General features: G+C 38.2%; 1 protein-coding gene across 8 annotated transcripts in view; it reads right to left on the bottom strand.

Moving 5' to 3' along the window:
- Positions 1 to 303: 303 nt before the first annotated feature.
- The window catches only part of sov (small ovary), a 79,461-nt gene continuing 53,584 nt past the window's right edge, over positions 304 to 26,180 (bottom strand). For 4 of the 8 annotated variants that reach the window (XM_067781033.1, XM_067781035.1, XM_067781034.1 and 1 more), the window contains exons 2-7: positions 25,296 to 25,518; positions 24,984 to 25,050; positions 9,206 to 18,992; positions 6,911 to 8,029; positions 4,015 to 4,478; positions 304 to 2,394 (exon numbers count right to left, since the gene is read on the bottom strand). In XM_067781033.1, coding sequence (XP_067637134.1) covers positions 829 to 2,394; positions 4,015 to 4,478; positions 6,911 to 8,029; positions 9,206 to 18,992; positions 24,984 to 25,050; positions 25,296 to 25,465 — 13,173 coding nt within the window. In that variant the 5' untranslated portion in view covers positions 25,466 to 25,518 and the 3' untranslated portion in view covers positions 304 to 828. Of the gene's footprint in view, positions 2,395 to 2,889; positions 2,933 to 4,014; positions 4,479 to 6,910; positions 8,030 to 9,205; positions 18,993 to 24,983; positions 25,051 to 25,295; positions 25,519 to 26,180 lie in introns of all 8 variants that reach the window. The other 4 variants (XM_067781039.1, XM_067781037.1, XM_067781036.1 and 1 more) reach the window with 4 other exon arrangements.

The following is a 26,180-nucleotide window of genomic DNA, read 5'->3' as shown; positions in this document are numbered from 1 at the left end:
TATGGCAGATAAGAAAACGTTGTTTTGTGTTCGTTTCCTAGAAAAAGTGCATAGCGGGCAGACACACTTTTAATTGGTTGAGTGCTACACCGTCCAAGGGTGCCTTTTTTTGTTGTAGCGATATTACCATTATAATGTTCGAAAAGAATGTGTACATACAACGACTTGTATCAAACAGTAGCTTAATCAAAATGAAATTTTTTTGCCGATATAATTTCACTTTCTTTCAAAATATTAACAGAAAAATGTCTCACCATGGTAAAAAAGAAAGGTTAATCGGGCGTTACAATAATATAACGCATATAAATTCACATGTTTATTTTAATCGAATATCCACATATGTATGTATATATATTTAATTTTTAACTGAATGCAAATACATTTCTATTAATAATAATTATAACGGTACCTTAAGCTTAGATATAATAAAATTACTTCCATGTCTTTGTTAAGCTTGACTTTAAATAATTAGTGCACCGCTCAATCAGTATCTGCAAAAATGTATGTAAGTCTTTACTTCACTTCAGCCATTATTAATTATAGAAGAAATTAGTATTACTACTGCGTACATATCTATTTATATTGATAATATGTAGACAAGTAACTTTTTGAAAGTACTTATACATTGATTTTAGATAATTCCTTAGGACTTATGTAACAAAATAATTATATGTTGATTCATAGATTAAAAATACCACCAATGTAAAGTAGTTTAGCACATTCTCACCACATGCGTGTTTAACGCTTTAGCAGCACCAACAAATTACCACATACATTACTCATATTTAATTGTTGTTCACCATAACTGTATAGATACAGTTATTTCACTTAACTGTACCTTATTTTGTGACTAAGTGGACAAGGTTTAATTATTTTACGTTCTTTTGTCGCTGCTACCTTACGGTATTTTGTCATGTCGGTTGGTGTTACCACGACCCGTGGTGTTATATTGTACAGTAATTTGAATTTGGAGATATTTACACGTGTCTCCATAGATTCACCTGCTGCGATTCTGATAAATATTTTATTTAAATCCATTAGCTCGGGTTGTTTACCATAAAAACTGTATGGGTCTGGCTCCGATGACATTTCAGACTCTTGCTCAGATGCCTCATTGTCGCTTACGCTTCTGAAGTTAAGTTTGCCTTTATCACTTGGTAATGGACTCGATCCAGTAGGCGGTAGTAACCCGAATGTTTGATGAATTTTACGTTTTTTACCATTAGACAAGCTAAGGGTAACATCACATGATGGTGATGGTGTTGCGAAACGCGTGAGACCAGTATCGTCTCTACCCAACGCAACCGTGCTGCGACGTTTCATAATTTTTTGTGGCGTGCAAACGGGCTCCGTAGGTTTAACATAATTACCAGCTAGTTGTAGTGCTGCTGCTGTTGAAGCAGATGCTGCCCCTTGTGCGGCTGGTGAGGTTCCCCCGCTTTCAGCCAATTTCGCCTCAATTGATTTTCTTGCGACCAAACGTCCCAGCGATAATCGTGGTATTGGCGGTTGTTGCGATGTTTTTTGTATTTCATCGTACAATTGCTTTATATGCTTATTACCATATTGGCATGACGTTGAATGTAAATTGTATAAATCTACAGTTAAACCATTGGGGAATATTACTTGTAACTGCTGCAGAAATTTACTTATATCTGCAAAGGTATAAATGTCACAAAACTTCTTTATTGCCTCGCGATGATCCGAATAACAGTGTTGCATATAACCATTGAATGTCGTTTGTGGTTGAGAGCAGAAGTAGCAACGTTTAAATCCACCATAATGATCGATCATGTGTCTTAGTACAGGCAATTCCTGCTGTGATGCATATTGGCACATGGGGCATGCATACATAAGAGTATTTTGTATTTTTTGTGATTTAATCTCATTAACAGTTGATTCATGCACCAAAGAAACATGAACAGCAAATGCGAGCTGATCGGCCAACAATTCCATGCAGTTTAAACATTGTACATAGGTTAAGGTAGAACCCAGAGTTTTTAACTTGTCGATGTGTTCCAAAGACATGAATTTGAGATCAAAGGGCTTGTGACGCATACGTGCATAATGTTGCTCCAGTTGCGCCAGCGTTTGGCAACGGAAATCACAATGGCCACAGGTCAAGCCAGCTGATGTGGCTTCTGCGTCTGCTGCCAAATATTTTGTTGCCCTATGAACAGCTTTCATGTGCGCCATCAATACGAGACTATTAGCAACAAATGAAAGACAATGCGGACATTTGAGTTGTGTGCAAATACGAAAGCGGAATGGTTTTTCCGCATTAAATTTTTTACAAGTCGAAGCTTGCCAATGTTTTTCACGCAAATTCTTGGGATTTGCAAATTCTGAATTGCAATAGTAGCATAGATATCCAAATTCTTTTAAATTCAAATTCTGAAAATTTTTAAGTGAGGTTATGTTAGTTAAATAAGGTTTTGGAAATTAAGAGATATACACCCTTTATCAACTGTTGAATGTCGACTACTCTATAGACTTATAATCAGCCGTGTCAGTCGACTATCAGCTGGCCGCGTAATCTATTGCAAATACTGCATTGTTTTTTGTCACAACTGAAGTCGAAAAACGACTGCTTCAAGACGACTCTACAGAGAAGTTGTCATTCACTTAGGTCGAAATTTGTGTTAAGGGTGATAAACTTGCCATAGTTTATGAATGAGTCAGATGTTAGTTGTAGGAGGAGTGTTAACATGCATAATAGGAAACATATAAAACAATATTTTTTACATAGATTAAAGATGAAAGCATATAACAAAATAGTTTGGCCGCACTGTATTTCATGATCGAGATCGTGAATCGATTGAATTTTTTGTTGTAAAGTTGATTGAGCACGCTAAGAGCGCCGCAACGTGTAGTCCTCTGCATTCTCACCTCATTTAAACCTAGTACGCATCGCTCAAGATTAAGTATATAACTGCATGTGTAGAAAATATCAAGTAACATAAAAAGAAAAAAAAACATATTTTTTCAACCCAAAAAAATTTCCAATATACTTTAAGGTACTGGAGCAGTTCTTCAAAGTTTATATTTACAAGAAGTTTTTGCATTTTTGAGCAAGAACGTACTAGGCTCAAAGCTGCAAAATGTTATTAGGGGTATTCAGACCAAGCTGGGATTTCATTTCACCATTTTGAAGAACTTAATTTTTTAACGATCAAATGCAATACACATAACGAAGTGGCAGCTTCCCCCAATCAATTTAGGCAACACAAAACAATCTTAAATTAACAAATAAAGGGCGGAAAGTTTATGACACGAAAAAGTTCGTTTCCGCTAGACTAATAATTACATATCCTCTTTACAGTTAAAGCAAACAAATTTCCGATTAATTTTTGGTTTCTTTGCTAGACTTGCAGCATAATAAAAACATTTTCCTTACTTTTCATATTAGCACCTGAGTGAGCGGTCAGAATAACAAATTTGATAACCATTTACCAGTAGGCTCATCTTTTTTGTTCTGAAAGCCGTAAATTGGATCTTTTTTTTTAATTCGAAGAACCGTTCATCTTCTTATACTTAAAGTGTACACATTTTTATTTTTATTTCAAAGCCCAAAACAAAAGTTAGGTTAACTAAATATCTAAATTTACTAGTGTTAATAGGAAAATCGTCTCAGTATGAATACCCCTATACCAGGGCGGATTGTAGAAAGTAATAAATGAGTTACATGCAATACAAGTTTTGTAAAAAAAAAATTAGTAAATACTCAAATTTGCGTATACTAAGCTTTATTACGTACAAATAGATTTTTATATATTAGGAAATGTAATTTATAAATATATATGTATATTGGACGTAAATAAATATCTTATCTTATGAAATAACTATTAATGTATAAATATACAGCACATAATTTTATGTGATGTTTTTTTATGGACATGAACGTTTGGTATTTCACGCTACAATTGTTTTATACTACATACATAAACACGTGTACTTTCAAGATTATCTGCTCAACTTTTGTATACAGTTCAAAAATAAACCTTAATAACCTACCTCGTCACTATCTCCATTTTCTGCCCCCTCATCATTATCATCTAAACATACACGTTTACTATAGCGCTCCGATTCTTCTTCGTCTTCCATTAGTATGCCACGTATGTGACGTACTCGCGTGGGATCATCTCGTAGCCAAAGAGGACGTGTATCGATCGTTTTAACCGTATTATCTTCTTGTTCTTCCTCCTTTTGCTCATAAACATAACGTACCGAACGTTTCTTGCCTATATGTTTTTCACCGATATGCACCATCACTTGCAACAATTGTGCTGCACTAAAAGTGCAATGCACACATTGGTATTGATGTTTACAGGAATGCTGAGACGAAGTATGTGCTATCATTTGTTGTTGTGTCATTGCCTTGTGACCGCATAAATTGCAAGTCCATTTATATTTGCTTTGCGATTTAGCTGCTGATTGTGTTACAGGTATTGAAGTTGTAGAGTTGTCAGATTTTTTTGCTGTTTCGGATGTTTGAAAAAAATCATTACCAAAATTAGTAAAAACAAAAAATAAAAGTGTCTTATACTATCCTTAAGTGTTTAAAATAAAAATACGAAATAGATTTATAAAAAATGTACAACACGCCAATTTTTTTCCTTTTATATAATTTCATTCAGGGTTTTCTGAGCTGCACTGTATTCACTAGCATGAAACTTTAATTCAGTAGTAATTCATTCCACTTCACATTATGAACGGGTTTCCTCTGCTAGGACAAAATATAAATCACTACGAACACCATTTCTCGGTTGGAAATTGCATCGAAACCGTTTGAACTATTGTTTTTTTTCTTTTGTGAAATTTAAGTTACTCCCGCACCTTGGCTAGGGAGCTCGATTATTAATATAATTAATAAATCGAGTTATTTGGCCCAATTAATGAATTTATAGCGCCATCACTAATTACAGGAATTTTCTCTTATTTTAATGTATATGCGTTTATTTTACAATATGGTGTTGCCACATATTTTTTTTTTGTCCCGTTACGTTCCGTTATTTCGCGTTACTTAAATTTTTCTTCCGCAATTATATGGTGTCCTTTAGGTCCTTTCGTCCATTTTAGTTTTCGGCTCAACCAAGCCAAGCTCTATAATATTTTGGTTGAGCCGAGGCTGGCACTGCACGTTCACTCTGACGAAAGGAATGACCATTTGATCTAAGAGTTTTATTAAATCTGCTTCTATAGTTTATGTACGATAATTGCGCTAATTGGCTCATTTGGATTATGTATTTTTCTATAACGTTATTCATGTGGGCTTACTTACATATCTGGCCATCGGATAATGTGGTTACATATTTTACTCTGTTAGCAAAATCTTTCTAATAAATGCAAATTACTTAAATGCTTTGGTTGTTGTTGTAGCGATATGGACACTCCACGAAGGCGTTGGGGAGTGATAGATGTTGATGGTCCTTTGCCGCATGCAGATCCGTGACGTTCCGGTAACAAGCACCATAAAGGTACTAGCCCGACCATCTCGGAAACGATTTGGTATGGCCAAATGAAACCTTCTAGGCCATGACGCCCTCCCACCCCCTAGATCCATCAGGAGTTCGGGGTCGCCAGAGCCTCGGCTGTTAGGTGAGGTCGACAATTGGGTTGGAGAAGCTATATATTGCGCTGGCAACCCCTTGAGAGGGTTGCGCTACACAACCCTTAAATCAATTTGGTTTTCAGTCGCCTCTTACCACAGACATATGTAGCTACCGCGGGTATATTCTAAGCCCCCTAACCCGCTCGCTAAATGCTTTGTTCGCTTCTAAGCATTCCATTGTTATTTTATGCCAATAAAGCTTTTATGTAAAGGCCTTAAGGCTGAATGTCTCCAAATTATTAAATTATCAAATTATTAAAATGCACATATAACAAAATATTTCAAAATTAATTTTAAAAACTAAATTTCTTTCTTTTAGAACACCTTTTATTTTCCTCAAATTCAGTCGTTGCTATTTCATTTTATTTCTTTTAACTGAGCGCTACTTTTCTTTTAAATGTTACCATTTTAAACTCATTCCATTCAGTTCAATTTTGACTAGCTTATATAAGCTTCACTTGTATGTTTGTATGTATGGTATGCATGGCAATTTTTAATACCAAATAATATCAAAGGAACGTCACGTGTAGGTACCAGCCGTCTTTTAAGGTGGTACAGTTATGTTTGCATGTAATTAGTTAGTGTTTAATAAAACAATATGCTTATTTTTAATTAAATACTTTTCAATTAACATCTTTTCAATGCAAACCAATTTTACTTCACTTTATTTGAATTCATTCCAATGACTTATATTTAACTTTCAATTGATTTAATTTTATTCCACTTCATTTCATTTTACTGCATCTTAAACGTTCACATTCAATTAATTTGTACTTCATTTAATTTAATTTAAACATTCGTTTACTGGCGAAAGTATGCTTAAACTACTGTTAAAGTTGACTAGAGTTTAACCCTGCTCTTTTAGATGCTTAGGCCAGATTTTTGAAGTTTACGCAGAGAAAGTTGATCGATTCTACAATGCTATCAAACCATTAGTTTTCTACTCGCATGTTGGTATGTGATCTTGATTAAATCTTTTATTTCAGCCTCTTTGGTTGAGCTCAGTTCAAACTTTTCACTTTTTACTCCTCATCTCACTTTAAGCTGCCAAAGTGGCAAAGTTAAACTCAAGTAATCTTACAACTCGCACTGAAAGCCCGAATCTTATTGGTATTAATTTCGCTTAAAACTTTCAAATTCTTTCACACCATTTTATTGTTTTATTCAATTTTACTTTTGCACTTTCTTGTTTCACTAATTTTTTCGCCACTTTTATCCTATCTCTTAAAGCATTAACTAAGTCAAATTTAAATACTTATGTTACGCAAAGTTTCAACTTAAAACATAGGACACACTTACCTGCATTCTCTTTTATTCTATCATATTCGATCACCTTTACGAATAATGGCGGATGCACATCATGCTGTCGTGTATGCCGATCAACTACAGTTTTCATATAATGCAAATAACCACAAAATTCACACTGATACAATTTTGGTCCATGAAAACGTAAATGATTCAATATGCGCTCAATAGATAAACTACGTTTGCAAATCTCTTCGTTGCAATGTGGACAGTTATAATTCAAAATATCACTGTGCAATGCATTCAAATGTGAACGGAATATATCATCCGATATTGTTAAATATTGACAATTACTAACACCACATGTATAACGTTTCGTATCTGGCACATAATCGTAGGGTACTTTGTTCACACCACCAGCTGCATTGGTGCTGCCATCTGTTGAAGTTGTTGCACCACTGGCACTACTGCTACTACCCACCACCAACGATGACGATGCCAAATTAGTCATTTTATCGAAATGTTTTTCATTGGAATTTAAACATGGCACAGGATTAATCGGATCTACGTTAGATACGTGTTGCGTTCCGCCATTCGAGTCATCCGTGTGCATTTGCAAGTGGCGCATTAAATTTGTGCGCACTTTGGTTTTATATGGGCAGATGGCACAATTCAAATCTCTACTAAATATCGGTGTCAACGGTAATAAACCAATTTCACTCCGTTTGAAATGTGTGCGAGAATCCGTTTTCTTTTGTTGCCATTCGGCAATTAACTTTTCACGAAATTGTTGAATTTCTAATCGGGTTAATGAATTTGTATATAACACATAATATAAATTCTGTTTATCTGTAGTTTTGTACGGTAGCGGTGTGGAACGTAATTTCTTTGCACGCCAATGCCGTTCCTCAAAATGTTTAGACATTTGCTCGATATTAACAGAAGTTACCGTGCACAGATAACAAAAATATTTGTGCATAGCATGTGTTTTTATATGACTCTTAATCTTTTGTGGCTTATTGAAGGCACTTTTACAATGTGGGCATTTATACGTGTGATTATTGATATTAGTTTGTCCAATTGTGGATAAGTGGTACACGACGTGAGAATAGTAACTTGCCTCCGTAAGTCTTGTTCTACAGTGTTCAACAGTACATCGAAAGAGCAGTAAGTCTAAAAATGAGTGAGATTTGTTCTTTTAGAGCGTTATTTTAATTCATAAAGACCCTAGCCAACAGATTTTTCGCAATTGCGTTTTTCAAAGATTTTGGAATGGGGTCATCGATACATTACGAGACGCCCATTTAGTTGCTTTTCGACCCCTCCTCCCTGCGTGACGAATAGTGCTGCTTTTTGCGTGCGTCCGTGACTCCATAACAAAATCTTCTTTCAAAAATTCTACCATGCCGTTTAAGATAGCTGCCACGGATTTTTTTAAATGTACCACTAAACTGGTTTTGGAAGTTGCGACATTGTGTGAACACTGATTGTATTGGACGATATGGTGCGACAAATTTATGGAAAATGCGCTTACATATTCGAAAGTTGGATACATATTATTCTTTTATATTCGATTGCGGCTTGTGTATGCTAACGATTTATAAAATATTTCATTACTTTATTCGATCAAATAGATCATAGGTTTATCTTGAAACGAAATCTATTTGGAGGTTGAGTGTAGGGGAAATTTATTCAGGGCCATAGTACGCCGTTTAATATATGTGTAGTGACTACCGAAATCGACCCTGCAGCAATATGTGGCAACATCATAGAACAGCTGAGTTTTAGCAACTACAGCCAACGTCTAGTTATACTTTGAATTTCAACGCATCATTATAATTCAGGATTTTTCTCTGAAGGCACGACTTTGTTCTTCTTAGTTTTAGTTTTAGTTTAAGTTTGAGTTTTATTGAATTAAGTATTATAGAATAAACATTAAAATTCTATATATGTATATAGGCTGAAATTTACAACTGAGTAACATTTGCAGGGTCGAAACTATGGTGTTATTCCAAACGTCTTTATGAATAAGAGCTAAATCAATCGAATAAGTCAATCTGAATTCAATTGGAAGAAAATTATCAATTTACTATGAGTTCGAAGCACGTCCCATATTCAACAAGTATGTTTTTGGCACATTCTAAAAGGACGTCACCGAAGGAGCAGAAAATAAACTAATGAATGGATTTGGCATAAAGAAATGTGCTGATGGACTGCACGTGAGGTATTGGTGGAGCATTCACGCTAAAAATACGCGACAGAACCCCTTCCCCCACACTGGGATTTTCCTATCAGTGCGAAGTATTTTAAAATTTATATATTTTTTAAGTAAGAAGTAGATATATTTACCTGGTACACCAGTTGCTTCAATTATCTCCTTTAAAGCGGTCTCCCACGTTTCTTGTGAAAAACTTTGCGATAATTCTTTATTTACGGTTTGATTTGCCACATTTGTATTTGCTTTCGAACTTGAGCCCTGTTTACTACTATTGTTGTCCGTATTACGCAATATGTCCCTGATCGTTTCCATTTCCGAGTTGTTACGCATCATCATGCCATGCTTTTCTTCAGTATGGTGCAAAAAATCATCCACATCTTCAGCTAGATACGAACATTGTGAACAGCGCAAATATTCGCGTTGCGTGCTAAAATTTTGACGATCATGAAATAACAAATGATCACCCATAGCCAACGGTAAACGCGTCTGATATTTACAACCATTTGCCATACATTTGAATTGTGGCACCGTTGATACATTTGCCGACGAAGTACTATTACTGCTACCCGAATCCGAACGACTCTCACGTGGTGCCGATGGATTGTTTGCAATTGATATATTGAAACCTAAACGTCCCTCTTCGTATTGCGCGGAAACTGTTTGAGTTATTAGATAATTGCCGCTTGTTGATTGTGTAACAGGTAAAGTTTCGGCAACAACTTGTGGTTCGGGTGATTCGCTGGCGTTGCGTTGTGTTGTTTTGCGTTCATTATTTTGTGCTGTATGACGCGTTTCTGAGAGAATACGTGTAGTTTGCATCGATTCGGCTGCAGAGCGCTCCAATTCAGCACGTTCGTCAGCTATATGCTGAGCCCAAAGTGCACCGGTATTATTAACAGGTGATGAAACCGAACGCACGTTTAAACTACAAACATTCGAAATCACCGGTAGTTGAAGAGGTGATGTTGTCGATGCTTTCGTAACAGCACTTTGTTCTTTCAGACTTACCACACTAGAGATTTGAAGTTGGCATGGTGGTGATGGAGCTGGTTTACCGATGGTGGTAGTTGGTACAATTTGTATGAGTGCTGTAGGTGGCAATGTAGTCACTTGTGTGCCAATATTTTGAAAATGTCTACTCTCATCGTTCTGAGCCTTTTTTGTAATCGTTTTGGGTAAATTGTTCAGGAATGAAGTGGTTATCGATGTATTTGTCGTCGCCTCAGTATATGATGATTCATTAAGTTGTGCATTTTCATCGAAAGTCGTAATGGATTTTGAATTAATTGTTACAGTAGGTGGCGTTGTTGTTGACAGACAGTCGCCGGTCAGACGTCTTATTTTAATACGCGGTCTCTCATCATCAGGTGAAGGGGAATTGGATCCAGACGGCTGTTTTAGCTCCTCAACAGTGGGTACGCTAGGCGCCGGTGTGGTAGTGGCCGCTGGCGTTGAATTTGGCGCTGATGTTACAGGCGTGGATCTGTTCGCAGGCATGACTATGGAAGGAAGTGTAACTGTGTGTAAGACTGTAGGATTTGGTGTGCTGATAAGATGTTTCATCCGCATGTGCTTAAGTTCAGCGCTTAGTGGCAGTTTTGTCTCAACGTCAGCATCGGCAATTCCCTCAACTTGTGCCTTACAAGTTTGACAATAACCATTCCAATTACATTGAGAATGCTCGCAAATAAAATGACTTTCGAGGCCAATCACTTCATTTGAATAGAGAAAAGTGCAATTCTCAGAGAGGCAATAAAATTTAAAACGGTTATCATCACCCGACTTCGAGTAACCGATATTATGTATGCGATGTATTGAGGAAATCGGAGCGATGGCATTGCTAACTGTAGTCGTAGTGGTGATGGCGTTTTGTTCACATTCTATCTGCTGTTGCTGCTGCTCATGTACGAAATCTAAAGCTTCTTGCATACTCACTTGTTGACTGCTGTCGTTATTTATATTCAACGGTAGTATATTTTGTTGCCAGTCGGTGGAAATATATTCGGAATTCAATATCGATGAGACATCACAAAGATCTTGCAAGGATTCAATAGGTGTCAATTCAGGTACTAACTCTATGGGATCATTGCAAGGAGAATCGGGCAGTAAATCAGCCAAATTTGTAATTAATGGACGAAAACCGAGATTTGATTCAACATGCATAGGTGGCGCTGATGCTTGCGGCTCTGTTGTGCTCACCAAAGCCTCAGTTTGCTCAATATTTGAAGTTGTTGTCGTTGTGCTCCCTGCTAAACTCGTTTTCTCTGAAATGCTGCTTGTAGCAGTTTCATTGCTCGCTCGTCGAAGTGCCTCGAACTCTCTTCGTTCTTCATTTGTTGGTTTTTTTCTACTACCGATAGTTATCGATAAACTTTTCTTCAATTTATTATTTGTTGAATATAAACGATTAAGCTTGTGTAAGGCATTTTTATTGCGGGATTTGTTTTGCTTGACCGACGCGCTTTGTGCGGATTTGCTTGGTGCAGATTCGGTTATTTCAATATCTTCCCAATTTTCATCGTCATCCTCCAATAGTGTTACAGTTACGGGTTTAGTAGCCAGTTTGACTTCTTTTTCCTTTGTAGCTGAAACGCTTGCAGTTGTATTTGGTGTAGATGGTTTTTTATTTTGGGATGAATTCAATTGGTCCATTTCTTTCTCGTCCGCATGAGCTGTGTGTGCTGCTTTAGCAGCACTTTCAGATGCGTTTGGTGTTGATGATGTTGCGCTGTTATCAGCTACGTTAGCTTTTCCACTTTGTATATCCTTGAATTTTTGACTTAAACGCTCGGCAATGGATACTCCAACGCTGATTTGAGGTCCAGCACTGATACTATCAGCGCCATCGCCACCACGCACAGTGACAGTAGCAGCAGATTGTGTGCAAACAACCGTCGGTTCACTTCCTATTGTAAATATGCTTTGTGCAATATTTTTCATTGTGGGCGAGTCATTTGTTTCGCGTGTTGGCACGAATATATTCGATTTTAACGCATTTTCCACATCTGGTTTACTAAGAACTGAATCTTTACGACACTGCACAACTTTGCTGATTGGCACATCATCATCACTATCATCGCTGCTTTCTTTTGCACCTGCGCTTTCGGTTCTGGCTCTCCCCTTCGGTGACGCAGTGCTTTCCTCAGCTTTTGTGGTGGAAGCCTTAACTACACGCTTTACGCCAACTTCATCAGTTTTTTCTCCTTCGTTGTTTACATCATGAGCGGCATCCAAACCCGCATTTAAAATTTTTGCCTCCAACTCAACCGCTTTTAAAGAATTTACAACTTTGACATCTCTCGTATCGAAGAGATCAATTGAGTAGCCCAATTTTGTTGCTTTCGTTTTAGCAATGCCATGTTGTTGCACCAAATGACTGTCAAGATTATTCCGATGTAACTGTATATAATTACAGAGATGGCACACGTGTGCACACACCACAGCGCTAGCTGGTACTATGGGATTACGCACGACTGTAGCGCCAGGGCAATGCGCTTTTATGTGTGTATCGAGTGCACCCAATTTTGAAGTGGGACGTTTACATTTGCTGCATTCAAAAGCATATTCGCCAGTATGTGTTATTAAATGATCAACCCAGCTGGATTGGACGGTGCGATTATGTTGTTGACAAAACGGGCAATGGTAAGACCAATATACCATCTTTTTCTGAACAACACTGAAGTAGGGTTTGGAAATCTTACTGCCCTCCACCTTCAGTTTGTCTAGTGTGTCTTGCGGTAGACGTGATATATAATTTTCACTGTGCATATGTTTATAATGCACTGTTGCATAATTAACTTTTGTATCACAAATCATACACCATTTAGTCCATTTCGATTGGGAATGCCAATCCTTGTTAGTATTTTTTAAAAATGCCGATTTCTTACTTGCTTTTTGTATTTTTTCCGACACAGGTTCGCTTGCCACACTTTCTTTTTCCTCTTCATCGTCACTGGGTAATGCACTTTTTGGTTTTTTACTTTTTGGTCCTGGCTTTATTTTCTTGCCTACTTTTGCTTCTAACTTAATCTTTTTTGCAGCTGGTTTTTCATTCGCCTCATCTGTAGAATCATCATCCTCGACTTCCGATTGTTTGATAGGTGTATGAGGCTTAAGTATTGGCATTTTGCGCGGTGGTGTTTCACTGGCTTTATCAATATCAGTGTCACTTCCAGATTGTGCGCCTTTAGCACGCTTTTTCGCTTCCTTTGCCATTCTTTGCATTCGTACACGTTTTTGTATTTCCTTCACATTTATTGGCTCTAGTATAACTTTTGCTTTACGTAAACGTGGCAGTTCTCTCCGTGCTTGGGTAAGCTTCGTTTTCGCCGTTTTCAATTCTTTCGCGTCGGTTGCTGTTTGATCGACATTCTCACCGGTCTTCGTTTGCACGTTATCTTTGCTGCTTGTCGCTTGCTCAACTGCCGCAACAAGTGTGCACATGCGTCGTCCTGTCGCCGTAAGCACACCCCTACTTATGAACATGGTTCGTATATCCTCGTTTAGACGATCCAGTTCGTTCTTCTTTTTTTTACCTTTTGAGGTAGGAGGAGTCTTTTTCTTTGGGCTCACGAAAGATTTACTGTCACATGCAGTTTTGGCTTCATCGTTGTCCTCATTTGATTTACTTAAATCTTCACCCAGTAAGACGGCGCTCTCTTCCTCACCCCCTTCATCATTTGCTTCCTCTGATTGGGCAGCATTTTTCTCCGCTGTACTCTCTACGATTTCTTTAACGAATTTCAGATTCTCTTCACTCAGTATTTGCGATAATAAACTAAAAATCTGCGCTTTATCCTTTTTAGGATTGAGTATATCCTGGACGAAACTCTCAAGTAAGTGCCGTTTCTGCGCATCTTCGTCCATTATCGCATCAATTCTGCTGCCCGATTTAGCTGATTTTTCAGCAGTTTCGCTTGATACTGACTTCTTTTCAGATTTTACCGTCTTTTCCAACTTTTTCTCCTGCTTTGTGTGATCTTCCTCCTGCTCACTACTTATCGGTACTTGATCGCTCACTGGCTTCTTTTCAGTTGCTTCTCCATCATCATTTTCGCCATCCACACTCTCCTCCTCTTCAGCGTCACTCTTCAACTTGCCTTTCGCACATTTCTTCCCCTTTGGCGTGCTCTTCTTCGCTATGGGAGATGCAATGTCAGCAGTGGGTTTAGCTGGTTCACTGCTACGCTTTGCACTATATATTTCCTGTCTACGTTTTACCTCGTTAAAGTTGACATTTGTGCGTGTACGCCGTTTGCCAGATATTATATTTTGTGTAGAAACCTTGCAATTATCATCGGTTTTCTGAAATATTTCTGCCAGAGATTTATTCTTTTTCGGTAATTTTGCATCGAGTTCTTTGCGGCGTTCCTCTTCGTTGACGCCTTGAATATCTTCGTAAACCAAAGATTTGAAAGTAAAAATTTTTTCTTTGTCCACTTCAGGCAAGCTTCCACGTACAATCATCGTGTTGCGCCGCTTCAATATGCGTGCAGGCTTTGGTGGGCTCTCTAGTTGTTTAATAACATCTGTAATTGATCCTGCCTTGCTAGTTTTGTCTTCAAAAGCACTGGTTTCGCTTTGAACAGCATTTGTTTCACCTTTATCACCACTGCTTTCATCTGTTGCTGCACTGCTTTGAAGATCGCTTTGTGCATCAGCTTGTCGTTCTTTAGCAGCCTCAGCAGGTACAGCGCTACCTTCAACCTTCTCCTCCATTTTAGCAATATATTTATTTTCTTCGGCGCGTTTTGCCGCCGCTAAGCGCGGATCAGTGTTGGCAACCCGGATTTTTGTAGCCTGTTGTGCGTTAACGCCACAAATTGGCTCCGGTTTTGTCGACATTGCGCTTTTAGTTTCGTGTGTCGTTTCGTACTTGGCTGTATCTTCTTTCGCCGGTTGCGCATTAGCGCCATAAATTGGTCCCGCTTTTGGCGGCACTGCACCTGTAATTTCGTATGTGGTTTCAGACTTGGCCTCGTCTCCTTTAGCCGGTTGCGTGTTTGCTGTTGTTCTGCTTTCATTGCTGATATCTTGCGTTTTGTTCACCGATTTCCTTTTGACTTTCTCACCACCCCATTTACTTGTTTCTGTGTCATCTTTTTTAGCATTATCTTTGATTTGCTTTTTCTTCGTTTCCTTTATTTCATTTTTGTCTTTCTTTTTAATTTGATCCTTTGCATCAGTATTTTTCTTCTCAGCTGGCGCTGAAACTTGAGTTCCTTCAGCACTGTTTTTCACTACGGATTTTATCTCTTCTTTTGTTGGTTCTTGCTCCGGTACTACAGTGACACATTTGTTTTCTGTAGTATCCTCCATCTTCTCAGTCGCTTTCGTCTCAGCTTCGTTTTTATCAGCCCCTTTTTCGACAATTTTCTTTGGTATTTTAAAACTTGTTTTGGCTTTAGGAAAATCACAGCTATTAAAATTCGTGCTTCGATATAGTTTGTCCAATGTTGAAGCAGCTGGCGGTTGTTCCGCGAGCTTCGCCAACACACTACTATCCACCTCACTCACCTCACCCACGTCCTTACTTACTTCAGCTGCAAGCTTTGCGGCATTTTCAGCTGCTTTTCTAGCCGCCTCTTCTGCAGCAGCCCGCGCCTTCGCTTGTTTATATTCCATGTAAGTACGTGGCTGATATTGTTTTTGTTTCTTTGATTCTAAGTATTTAGAACGCTCGGTGTTATCATTCAGTAAAGGGCTAAATTTACTTAAATTCGGATTTGGCAACAGTCCTGTGGAATGTTGGTGCATATGTGGATTTAGCATATGCGATGGTACTGAGTTTACAACGTTGGGACGACTGTAACCCGGTGCAGCCAGCAACGGCTTTACTGATCGAAAAACACCTTCCACATGCAAATCTTGAGGTTGGATATATGGAAGGCTTTGTGCAATAGCATGCGGCAAGGAATGTGGAATACCATGTGGAGCGGTTTGTGTCATACTTCTTGGAGAAACTTGATGATTTACTTGTGGAACAATTTGAGGAACGCCATGTTGCACAACACGCGGATCTACATGCGGCCCAACTCGTGGATCTACATGCGGTCTAGCTCGTGGATCTATATGTGGTCCAGTTCGGTGATCTACATTTGTGGCAACTCGGGCAGAAGCGTGCGGTAAAACTCGTGGAGGAGCTTGTGGCACTGTCTTTTGAAGATGTGGCACAGTTTTCGGCATTACTACTGGCGTTTTGCGATCCGATTCCCAGTTTTCTTCGCTGCTATAACCACTTTTGTTACTTTTATTTCGTTCTGCTCTTAAAGCTTGTTTCATTTGAGGACTCTCTTTTCCGTCAGTGCCAAATGTAGCTTGCACAGAATTATCAGGAAAGTTTTCATGTGAGTATATACCAACTGGTGACTGCATAATGCTGCTTGAATGTTGTCTTGGATCAAGTACAGCACCAGGATAGCTTATAGGACTTACTTGGTGACGTGGGGGAATACCTTCACCATCGACTATTTGAGGAACGCCTTGTTGTACAACACGCGGATCTACATGCGGCCCAACTCGTGGATCTACATACGTTCCAGCTCGTGGATCTATATGTGGTCCAATTGGGTGATCTACATTTGGAACAACTCGAGCAGCAGCCTGTGGTAAAACTCGTGGAGGAGCTTGTGGCACTGTCTTTTGAAGATGTGGCACAGTTTTCGGCATTACTACTGGGGTATCGGGATCCGAATCCCAGTTTTCTTCGCTGCTATAACCACTTTTGTTACTTTTATTTCGTTCTGCTCTTAAAGTTTGTTCCATTTGAGGACTCTCTCTTCCGTCAGTGTCAAATGTAGCTTGCGCAGAATTATCAGGAAAGTTTTCCTGTGAGTATATACCAACTGGTGACTGCATAATGCTGCTTGAATGTTGTCTTGGATCTAGTACAGCACCAGGATAGCTTATAGGACATACTTGGTGACGTGGCGGAATAACTTCACCATCGACTATTTGAGGAACGCCTTGTTGCACAACACGCGGATCTACATGCGTTCCAGCTCGTGGATCTATATGTGGTCCATTTGGGTGATCTATATTTGGAACAACTCGAGCAGCAGCCTGCGGTAAAACTCGTGGCACTGACTTTTGAAGATGTGGCACCGTTTTCGGCTTTACTACGGGCGTATCGGGATCCGAATCCCAGTTTTCTTCGCTGCTATCACCACTTTTGTTACTTTTATTTCGTTCTGCTCTTAAAACTTGTTCCATTTGAGGACTCTCTCTTCCGTCAATGTCAAATGCAGCTTGCACAGAATTATCAGGAAAGTTATCCTGTGAGTTTATACCAACTGGTGATTGATTTAATTGCACAATGCTGCTTGAATGTTGTCTTGGATCCAGTACATCACCAGGATAGCTTATAGGACTTGCTTGGTGACGTGGGGGAATAACTTCACCATCGACTATACTAGGAATGTGAGAAGCGCGCATAAGCGGCTGTTGTGGTTTGGTGGTGATAACATCAATACGTGACGCTGGTGCCATATCATTTGCACTGAAATTCAAAACAACAGGAGAGTGAGACGTTGCTTGTGGCTGCTGATAGAGGCTTGGTTTTGCACTGCTTTCAGCGGCTATGCGTAAACGCGGATCTTGCGGTAAGGCGGAGTTGTATGTAGGAGAGGCCGCTACAACCGCTTTATTAGAAGTGTTATTGTTAAGACGATTTGGTGTCAAACGCGGATCAGTCGTTTGGAGTCCGTATGTATCACTACTACTATTACTGCATTGGACATTGCGCTCTGTGCGTGGATGTGGATTATATCTTAAAGCTACGCGCTCTATAGGTGAGCCTTTTTCATTGACTGATGCTGTCACTGCAACTGGGACTGGACATTTCAGCAAATCGGGACTGCTTCGGGCTTGTGGTGAACTTTGTGTTACAATGGCAAATTTTTTCCGCACTTTATCAAGTTTTGACTCTGCAGTATCATCAGTTTTATCTGTATTCATAAAATTCGGTGTGGTATTCGTCGACTTTCCTGGACGTCGTGTACCGATTTCCGAGATGCTTGGAATACTACTTTTAAATGTCGTTTTATCATCACTTTCATTTAATAACTCGGAGATATCACTAGCTGACAAGGGTGGACTCTTCAATACTTCTGGTATAGTGGGAACTTTGATTGGGATTGAAATTGGTGCTGATCTACCGGCATTCGGCAGAGAAGAGGGGGCGGCTTTTGGTTCTGGATTACGTACACGAGAAAACATTTCTTTCGATATTGGCAACTGCTTCTTGAAATTGAATATCGTGTCATGATAAGCCTGCTTTTGTGTGGGGGAATCATAATCATCTATTGGGCTTGTTGTAAGGATTGTTGAGATCGCTGTTGATTTGTTGTGATTTTTCACCTCATCCCAACACTCCTCTGGTGAATAAATATCATGCGAAGGCGTAGATGAAGCACGTGGATCACGATTTCGATGTGAATCCGAACGGGTTTTATCATGATTACTTGCCGCAACCTCATTTGATTTCTCAGCGCCCGGACCAAGTCTACTGAAAATGCTACCGGAACGCTCCTGAGCACCCTCACTCGATGTACGTTTCTGATGATTGCTTTGCTGGTGACGTTCAGGTTGATGGTGCGAATGACCATGTCCATGACCATGATGATGATGGTGATGGTGGTGTTTATGATGTTTTGAACTATGTTTATGTCTATCCCTAGAATCTGTGGATCTAGAAGTTTTTTCTGCAACTGCCGGTGATCCACGTCGCTCCGTTGGTATTTCCACTGGCGGTTCCTCCTCCAAGTGCTGGGGTGGTGGACTCTCAGGCCCTGTTATATCAACAATTTCAACACTTGAAACTTTACTTGAATTACTTGGCACTTCTACATTTGACATTATTGAACTGGAAGTTTGATTTGTTGATCTGGAAGTTTCGCTTTCACTCTGCAAGAAGGGTATCTGCTCATTGTTTGGTAGGTGTTTTTTGTTGGGTTGTAGTGTTTATTTTTATTGTAATGTAAATACAACAAAAATAATTCAAAGCAAAAATAAGTAGCCAAGAAAAAAAAACAATAAATTATGGAAACGCCAAAAACAATAAAATTAAATAAAAGTATGATAAATAACTAAGCATATATTTACATATTTACAAAATTTAACATCTAAGCTTAGGTAGTGTGAATGGACTTAATAATGCGCGATGTATGCGTTATTCAGCAAGTTTGTGGATTTAGTTATTGCTCATAGATTTTCCTCCAAAAGAACTTGGAACTCTTCCTCATCGTGGGAGATTAACAAAAAGTATTGTCTCCAAGTGTTTGGGCATACGTGAGTGTAATAACTACTATACTAATATTTATATAATTAGTTATTTAAATGGAGTGAAGCAGTTATCGATTACCTCTCCATCTTTTGTAAAAATAATTTTAAATTAAGGTTTTTTTTGTTTCCCCCAGGCCTTTTAAAACCTATTTCGACTATGCATATGTATTTTTAAAGTTACTATCGTGATCCTGTATCTCTTTCTATCACCCGCTGAAGAACGACGACTTTGTGTGTCGCCATATTGAACATCCTGTTAAAATGCTACCAAAACGCTAAAAAGTAGCCATCTTGAACATCCTTTCAGGCAGCTGACGGTTAAGATATCGCACCTGCTTTGTACACAATTAACCCTAGATTCCTTCGTAACCATTTTTTTATTCCTTCATGTTTAATAGTAGAAAAAATTCAGAATGTTTATTTCTAGAAATATATTAAGCCATTGTGTACAAAATAAGTGTGATAAGATAAGTGCGGATAAGATCATCAACTGCTTGACAGGATGTTAAATATGTTTACTTCTTAGCGCTTTGGCAGCGTTTTGACAGGATGTTCAATATGGTGGCGCATACGGCGGGCTATCTTCAGCGGCTGATAGAGGGGACGCCATAGTATTTTCAAAAAAAAAAAAAAGGCGATCGTGTCTATTTGTTATTTTGACGTCTATGATTAAGATACGATATTAAGTTCGTACCTTGAACTTGAAAATTAAGCGTAAAATACGCAAACGGAAATAAATAAAAGAATCAATGCTTTAGCTGACCACTGCATACATTATTCTATACAGGATATGATGAAATCAAAATTTAAAAAATTTATTTCGTACGTGTCCATTACACACAATTTTCTTTGTCATACTACACATTTTTGTTTCGGATAAGCTAAGCTTAATTCTCTTATATTTTAGTAAACCTAGATACAAGTGCTACCAAATGTAGTTTTTGGTTTTTATACTCAGTTGAGCAGAGCTCACAGAGTATATTAACTTTGATTGGATAACGGTTGGTTGTACAGGTATAAACGAATCGAGATAGATATAGACTTCCATATATCAAAATCATCAGTATCGAAAAAAAATTCGAATGAGCCATGTCCGTCCGTCCGTCTGTCCGTTAACACGATAACTTGAGTAAATTTTGAGTTATCTTGATGAAATTTGGTATGTAGGTTCCTGGGCACTAATCTCATATCGCTATTTAAAATGAACGATATCGGACAATAACCACGCCCACTTTTTCGATATCGAAAATTTCGAAAAATCGAAAAAGTGCGATAATTCATTACCAAATACGGATTAAGCGATGAAACTTGGTAGGTGAGTTGAACTTATGACGCAGAATAGAAAACTAGTAAAATTTTGGACAATGGGCGTGGCACCGCCCACTTTTTTTGGCAAGCTGTAATTTCGCAGTGGTTGAAGATATCATGATGAAATTTGGCAGGAACGTTACTCTTATTACTATATGTCTGCTTAATAAAAATTAGCAAAATCGGAGAACGACCACACCCACTTTTAAAAATTTTTTTTTTTTAAATTCAAATTTTAAAAGAAAAGTTAATATCTTTACAGTATATAAGTAAATTATGTCAACATTCAACTCCAGTAATGATATGTTGCAACAAAATACAAAAATAAAAAAAGTTTCAAAATGGGCGTGGCTCCGCCCTTTTTCATTTAATTTGTCTAGGATACTTTTAATGCCATAAGTCGAACAAAAATTTACCAATCCTTGTGAAATTTAGTAGAGGCTTAGAGTCTAGGACGATAACTGTTTTCTGTGAAAAAGGGCGAAATCGGTTGAAGCCACGACCAGTTTTTATACACAGTCGACCGTCTGTCCTTCCGCTCGGCCGTTAACACGATAACTTGAGCAAAAATCGATATATCTATACTAAACTCATTTCGCGTACTTATCTGAACTCACTTTGTATTGGTGTAAAAAATGACCGAAATCCGACTATGACCACGCCCACTTTTTCGATATCGAAAATTACGGAAAATGAAAAAAATGCCATAATTATATACCAAATACGAAAAAAGGGATGAAACATGGTAATTGTATTGGTCTATTGACGCAAAATATAACTTTAGAAAAAAACTTGGTAAAATGGGTGTGACACCTACCATATTAAGTAGAAGAAAATGAAAAAGTTTTGCAGGGCGAAATCAAAAGCCCTTGGAATCTTGGAAGGAATACTGTTCGTGGTATTACATATATAAATAAATTAGCGGTAGCCGACAGATGTTCTGGATCACCCTGGTCCACATTTTGGTCGATATCTCGAAAACGCCTTCACATATACAACTAAGGGCCATTCCCTTTTAAAACCCTCATTAATACCTTTAATTTGATACCCATATCGTACAAACACATTCTAGAGTCACCCCTGGTCCACGTTTATGGCGATATCTCGAAAAGGCGTCAACATATAGAACTAAGGCCCACTTTTTTTTCAAATACTCATTAACACCTTTCATTTGATACCCATATCGTACAAAAAAATTCTAGAGTCACCCCTTGCCCACCTTTATGGCGATATCTCGAAAAGGCATCCACCTATAGAACTAAGGCCCACTTCTTTTTAAAATACTCATTAACACCTTTCATTTGATACCCATATCGTACAAACAAATTCTAGAGTCACCCCTGGTCCACCTTTATGGCGATATCTTAAAAAGGCGTCCACCTATAGAACTAAGGCCCACGCCCTTTTAAAATACTCATTAACACCTTTCATTTGATACCCATATTGTACAAACAAATTCTAGAGTCACCCCTAGTCCACCATTATGGCGATATCTCGAAAAGGCGTCCACCTATAGAACTAAGGCCCACGCCCTTTTAAAATACTCATTAACACCTTTCATTTGATACCCATATAGTACAAACAAATTCTAGAGTCACACCTGGTCCACCTTTATGGCGATATCTCGAAAAGGCGTCCACCTATAGAACTAAGGCCCACGCCCTTTTAAAATACTCATTAACACCTTTCATTTTATACCCATATTGTACAAACAAATTCTAGAGTCACCCCTGGCCCACCTTTATGGCGATATCTCGAAAAGGCATCCACCTATAGAACTAAGGCCCACCCCCTTTTAAAATACTCATTAACACCTTTCATTTGATACGCATATCGTACAAACACATTCTAGAGTCTCCCCTGGTCCACGTTTATGGCGATATCTCGAAAAGGCGTCCACCCATAGAACTAAGGCCCACTCCCTTTTAAAACACTTATAACACCTTTCGTTTGGTACCCATATTGTACAAACGCATTCTAGAGCCAAACCGGGTCCACTTTTATAACGATTTACCGAAGAGGCGTCCACCTATAGAACTAAGGCCCACTCCCTTTTAAAATACTCATTAACACCTTTCATTTGATACTCATATAGTACAAACAAATTCTAGAGTCACCCCTGGTCCACCTTTATGGCGATATCTCGAAAAGGCGTCCACCTATAGAACTAAGGCCCACGCCCTTTTAAATACTCATTAAGACCTTTCATTTGATACCCATATCGTACAAACAAATTCTAGAGTCACCCCTGGTCCACCTTTATGGCGATATCTTGAAAAGGCATCTATCCACCTATAGAACTAAGGCCCACGCCCTTTTAAAATACTCATTAACACCTTTCATTTGATACCCATATTGTACAAACAAATTCTAGAGTCACCCCTGGCCCACCTTTATGGCGATATCTCGAAAAGGCATCCACCTATAGAACTAAGGCCCACGCCCTTTTAAAATACTCATTAACACCTTTCATTTGATACCCATATTGTACAAACAAATTCTAGAGTCACCCCTGGCCCACCTTTATGGCGATATCTCGAAAAGGCATCCACCTATAGAACTAAGGCCCACTCCCTTTTAAAATACTCATTAACACCTTTCATTTGATACCCATATAGTACAAACAAATTCTAGAGTCACCCCTGGTCCACCTTTATGGTGATATCTCGAAAAGGCGTCCACATATAGAACTAAGGCCAACGCCCTCTTAAAATACTCATTAACACCTTTCAATTGATACTCATATCGTACAAACAAATTATAGTCACCCCTGGTCCACCTTTATGGCGATATCTCGAAAAGGCGTCCACCTATAGAACTAAGGCCCACGCCCTTTTAAAATACTCATTAACACCTTTCATTTGATACCCATATTGTACAAACAAATTCTAGAGTCACCCCTGGCCCACCTTTATGGCGATATCTCGAAAAGGCATCCACCTATAGAACTAAGGCCCACGCCCTTTTAAAATACTCATTAACACCTTTCATTTGATACCCATATTGTACAAACAAATTCTAGAGTCACCCCTGGCCCACCTTTATGGCGATATCTCGAAAAGGCATCCACCTATAGAACTAAGGCCCACTCCCTTTTAAAATACTCATTAACACCTTTCATTTGATACCCATATAGTACAAACAAATTCTAGAGTCACCCCTGGTCCACCTTTATGGTGATATCTCGAAAAGGCGTCCACATATAGAACTAAGGCCAACGCCCTCTTAAAATACTCATTAACACCTTTCAATTGATACTCATATCGTACAAACAAATTATAGAGTCACCCCTGGTCCACCTTTATGGCGATATCTCGAAAAGGCGTCCACCTATAGAACTAAGGCCCACGCCCTTTTAAAATACTCATTAACACCTTTCATTTGATACCCATATTGTACAAACAAATTCTAGAGTCACCCCTGGCCCTCCTTTATGGCGATATCTCGAAAAGGCATCCACCTATAGAACTAAGGCCCACTCCCTTTTAAAATACTCATTAACACCTTTCATTTGATACCCATATAGTACAAACAAATTCTAGAGTCACCCCTGGTCCACCTTTATGGCGATATCTCGAAAAGGCGTCCACCTATAGAACTTAGGCCCACTCCCTTTTAAACTTATCATTAACACATTTCATTTGATATCCATATCGTACAAACAAATTCTAGAGTCAGGCCTGGTCCACCTTTATGGCGATATCCCTAAATGGCTCCATCTATAGAACTATGGCCCACTTCCTCTTAAAATACTCTTTAATACCTTCCATTTGATACACATGTCATACAAACACATTCCAGGGTTACCCTAGGTTCTTTTTACAACATGGTGATTTTCCCTTACTTTGTCTCCACAGCTCTCAACTGAGTATGTAATGTTCGGTTACACCTGAACTTAGCCTTCCTTACTTGTTTCAAATATTATTCGTTTTGCTGAACTTTATACCTGACTCAAAATTCGGTGATCTTTTGCTGACCCACCCAAACGCATGCTTATTTTGGGATTTTTCATACACATATGCATATATTTCAAAAGCAGGGTTGTATTTTTTACTTTGACATGTACCACACAATACTAATGCACTAAATAGTTTGGCTGAAAAAGTTATAGTTTGTTTTTATTTAAGGTCGAAAACTGAAAATATGCTCCTATATAACAAAACATGCGGCAACAATAAAGTAATGGAAGTTTAATTAAGTTTGGTGACAAAGCTTAGCACAAAATATACAATTTAAATTAAGCTAAATAATAAAAAATAAACTTAGTCAGCTTACAACGTAAAAAATAATGAGAAAACAAAGAGAAAACGGTGTACCTACCCTTACCATTTTGCTGTGTAGTTTCATTAACAGTCCCTCACATTTCAGTAGCGTCTCCATTTTCAATCTGCAATTGTTTATAAACAAAATAACACAATTTCTTAATTATTGACCACGCACATTTCTCGTATTATTACTGGTTGTTATGGAATGCGTTTCTATCATCCAAAAAAGAACATTAGAATCGATGGCAGAAATGTGAATTGGGGGCAATTCCAATTCCTACATCAATTAGTTCCCATAACAACCGCGATTATTATTCATTATTATAAAAAAAACATCGTATTTTACTTTTCATTTTATTAAACGTACTTTTTGCCGTTGGACTTCAACAAATCATGAAGTACTTCCATTTTTTTCAACTGCGCCCTACGAGGATTATCATCACCCTGTTCCGAGCTGATACGCAACTTTTCGATGACATTTTTTAGAAATGGCAGATATTTCTGCATTTCCTTAAATTTAGCATCGAAATCAGCCATCTTTAAGTTACTTCTATTTAAATTTGCGTAACTAAATTAAGAAATTCATTTCACTGTAAATATAGAAATATGTTGATATGGAAATATTTTAGTTATGTCTGATGAGTTTAGCAAAATCTATGTGCTTAATTTAGTTATACTTCTTACTTAATACGAGTTGTTAAACTTAATTTTATTTATTTTCTCATTAAATAAAAAAATAGCGTATTCTCGTTAGAATCTCTAATATTAAGTTGAAGTTAATACTTGTGAAGTATCCTTCATTGTTGACATGAAATTAACGCACCTTTTCCCTTTTAAATTCATAAAAGAGTATTCAATTCTAATAGAGCCTTATTAACCGTTTGTCTGTCCCTTGGGGTCCATTTGACCCCAGGCCACTTTAATTTGTTATAATTATTTTTCCTCAATTCTCGCGTATTCCAGCTTCTAGGACACCCTTGAAAACCCAATTATTAACGCTTTCGGAATGATTGGAACCCTACAATAATTCCCTAAAGCCTCATATTTCGACTTAAAGTCTAAACTCACACTTGTTGTCCTTTGGGGTCACACTGGTCCCAAGTGTTTTTGAGGATATATAGGTCTAGTTATTTATCATGCCTTAGAAAAACGTCTTTTATTAATAAAAATAAACACAAAATTAGGGGTATAAATTTAGATTTTCAAACGAATTTAATCCGAATCCATCTCGTTCTCGCTGTGGTCCTCCTCG

This window comes from Eurosta solidaginis, chromosome 4 (assembly GCF_040869045.1).
Source record: "Eurosta solidaginis isolate ZX-2024a chromosome 4, ASM4086904v1, whole genome shotgun sequence".
Taxonomy (NCBI): domain Eukaryota; kingdom Metazoa; phylum Arthropoda; class Insecta; order Diptera; family Tephritidae; genus Eurosta; species Eurosta solidaginis.
This window is presented reverse-complemented; position numbering and strand designations above follow the sequence as displayed.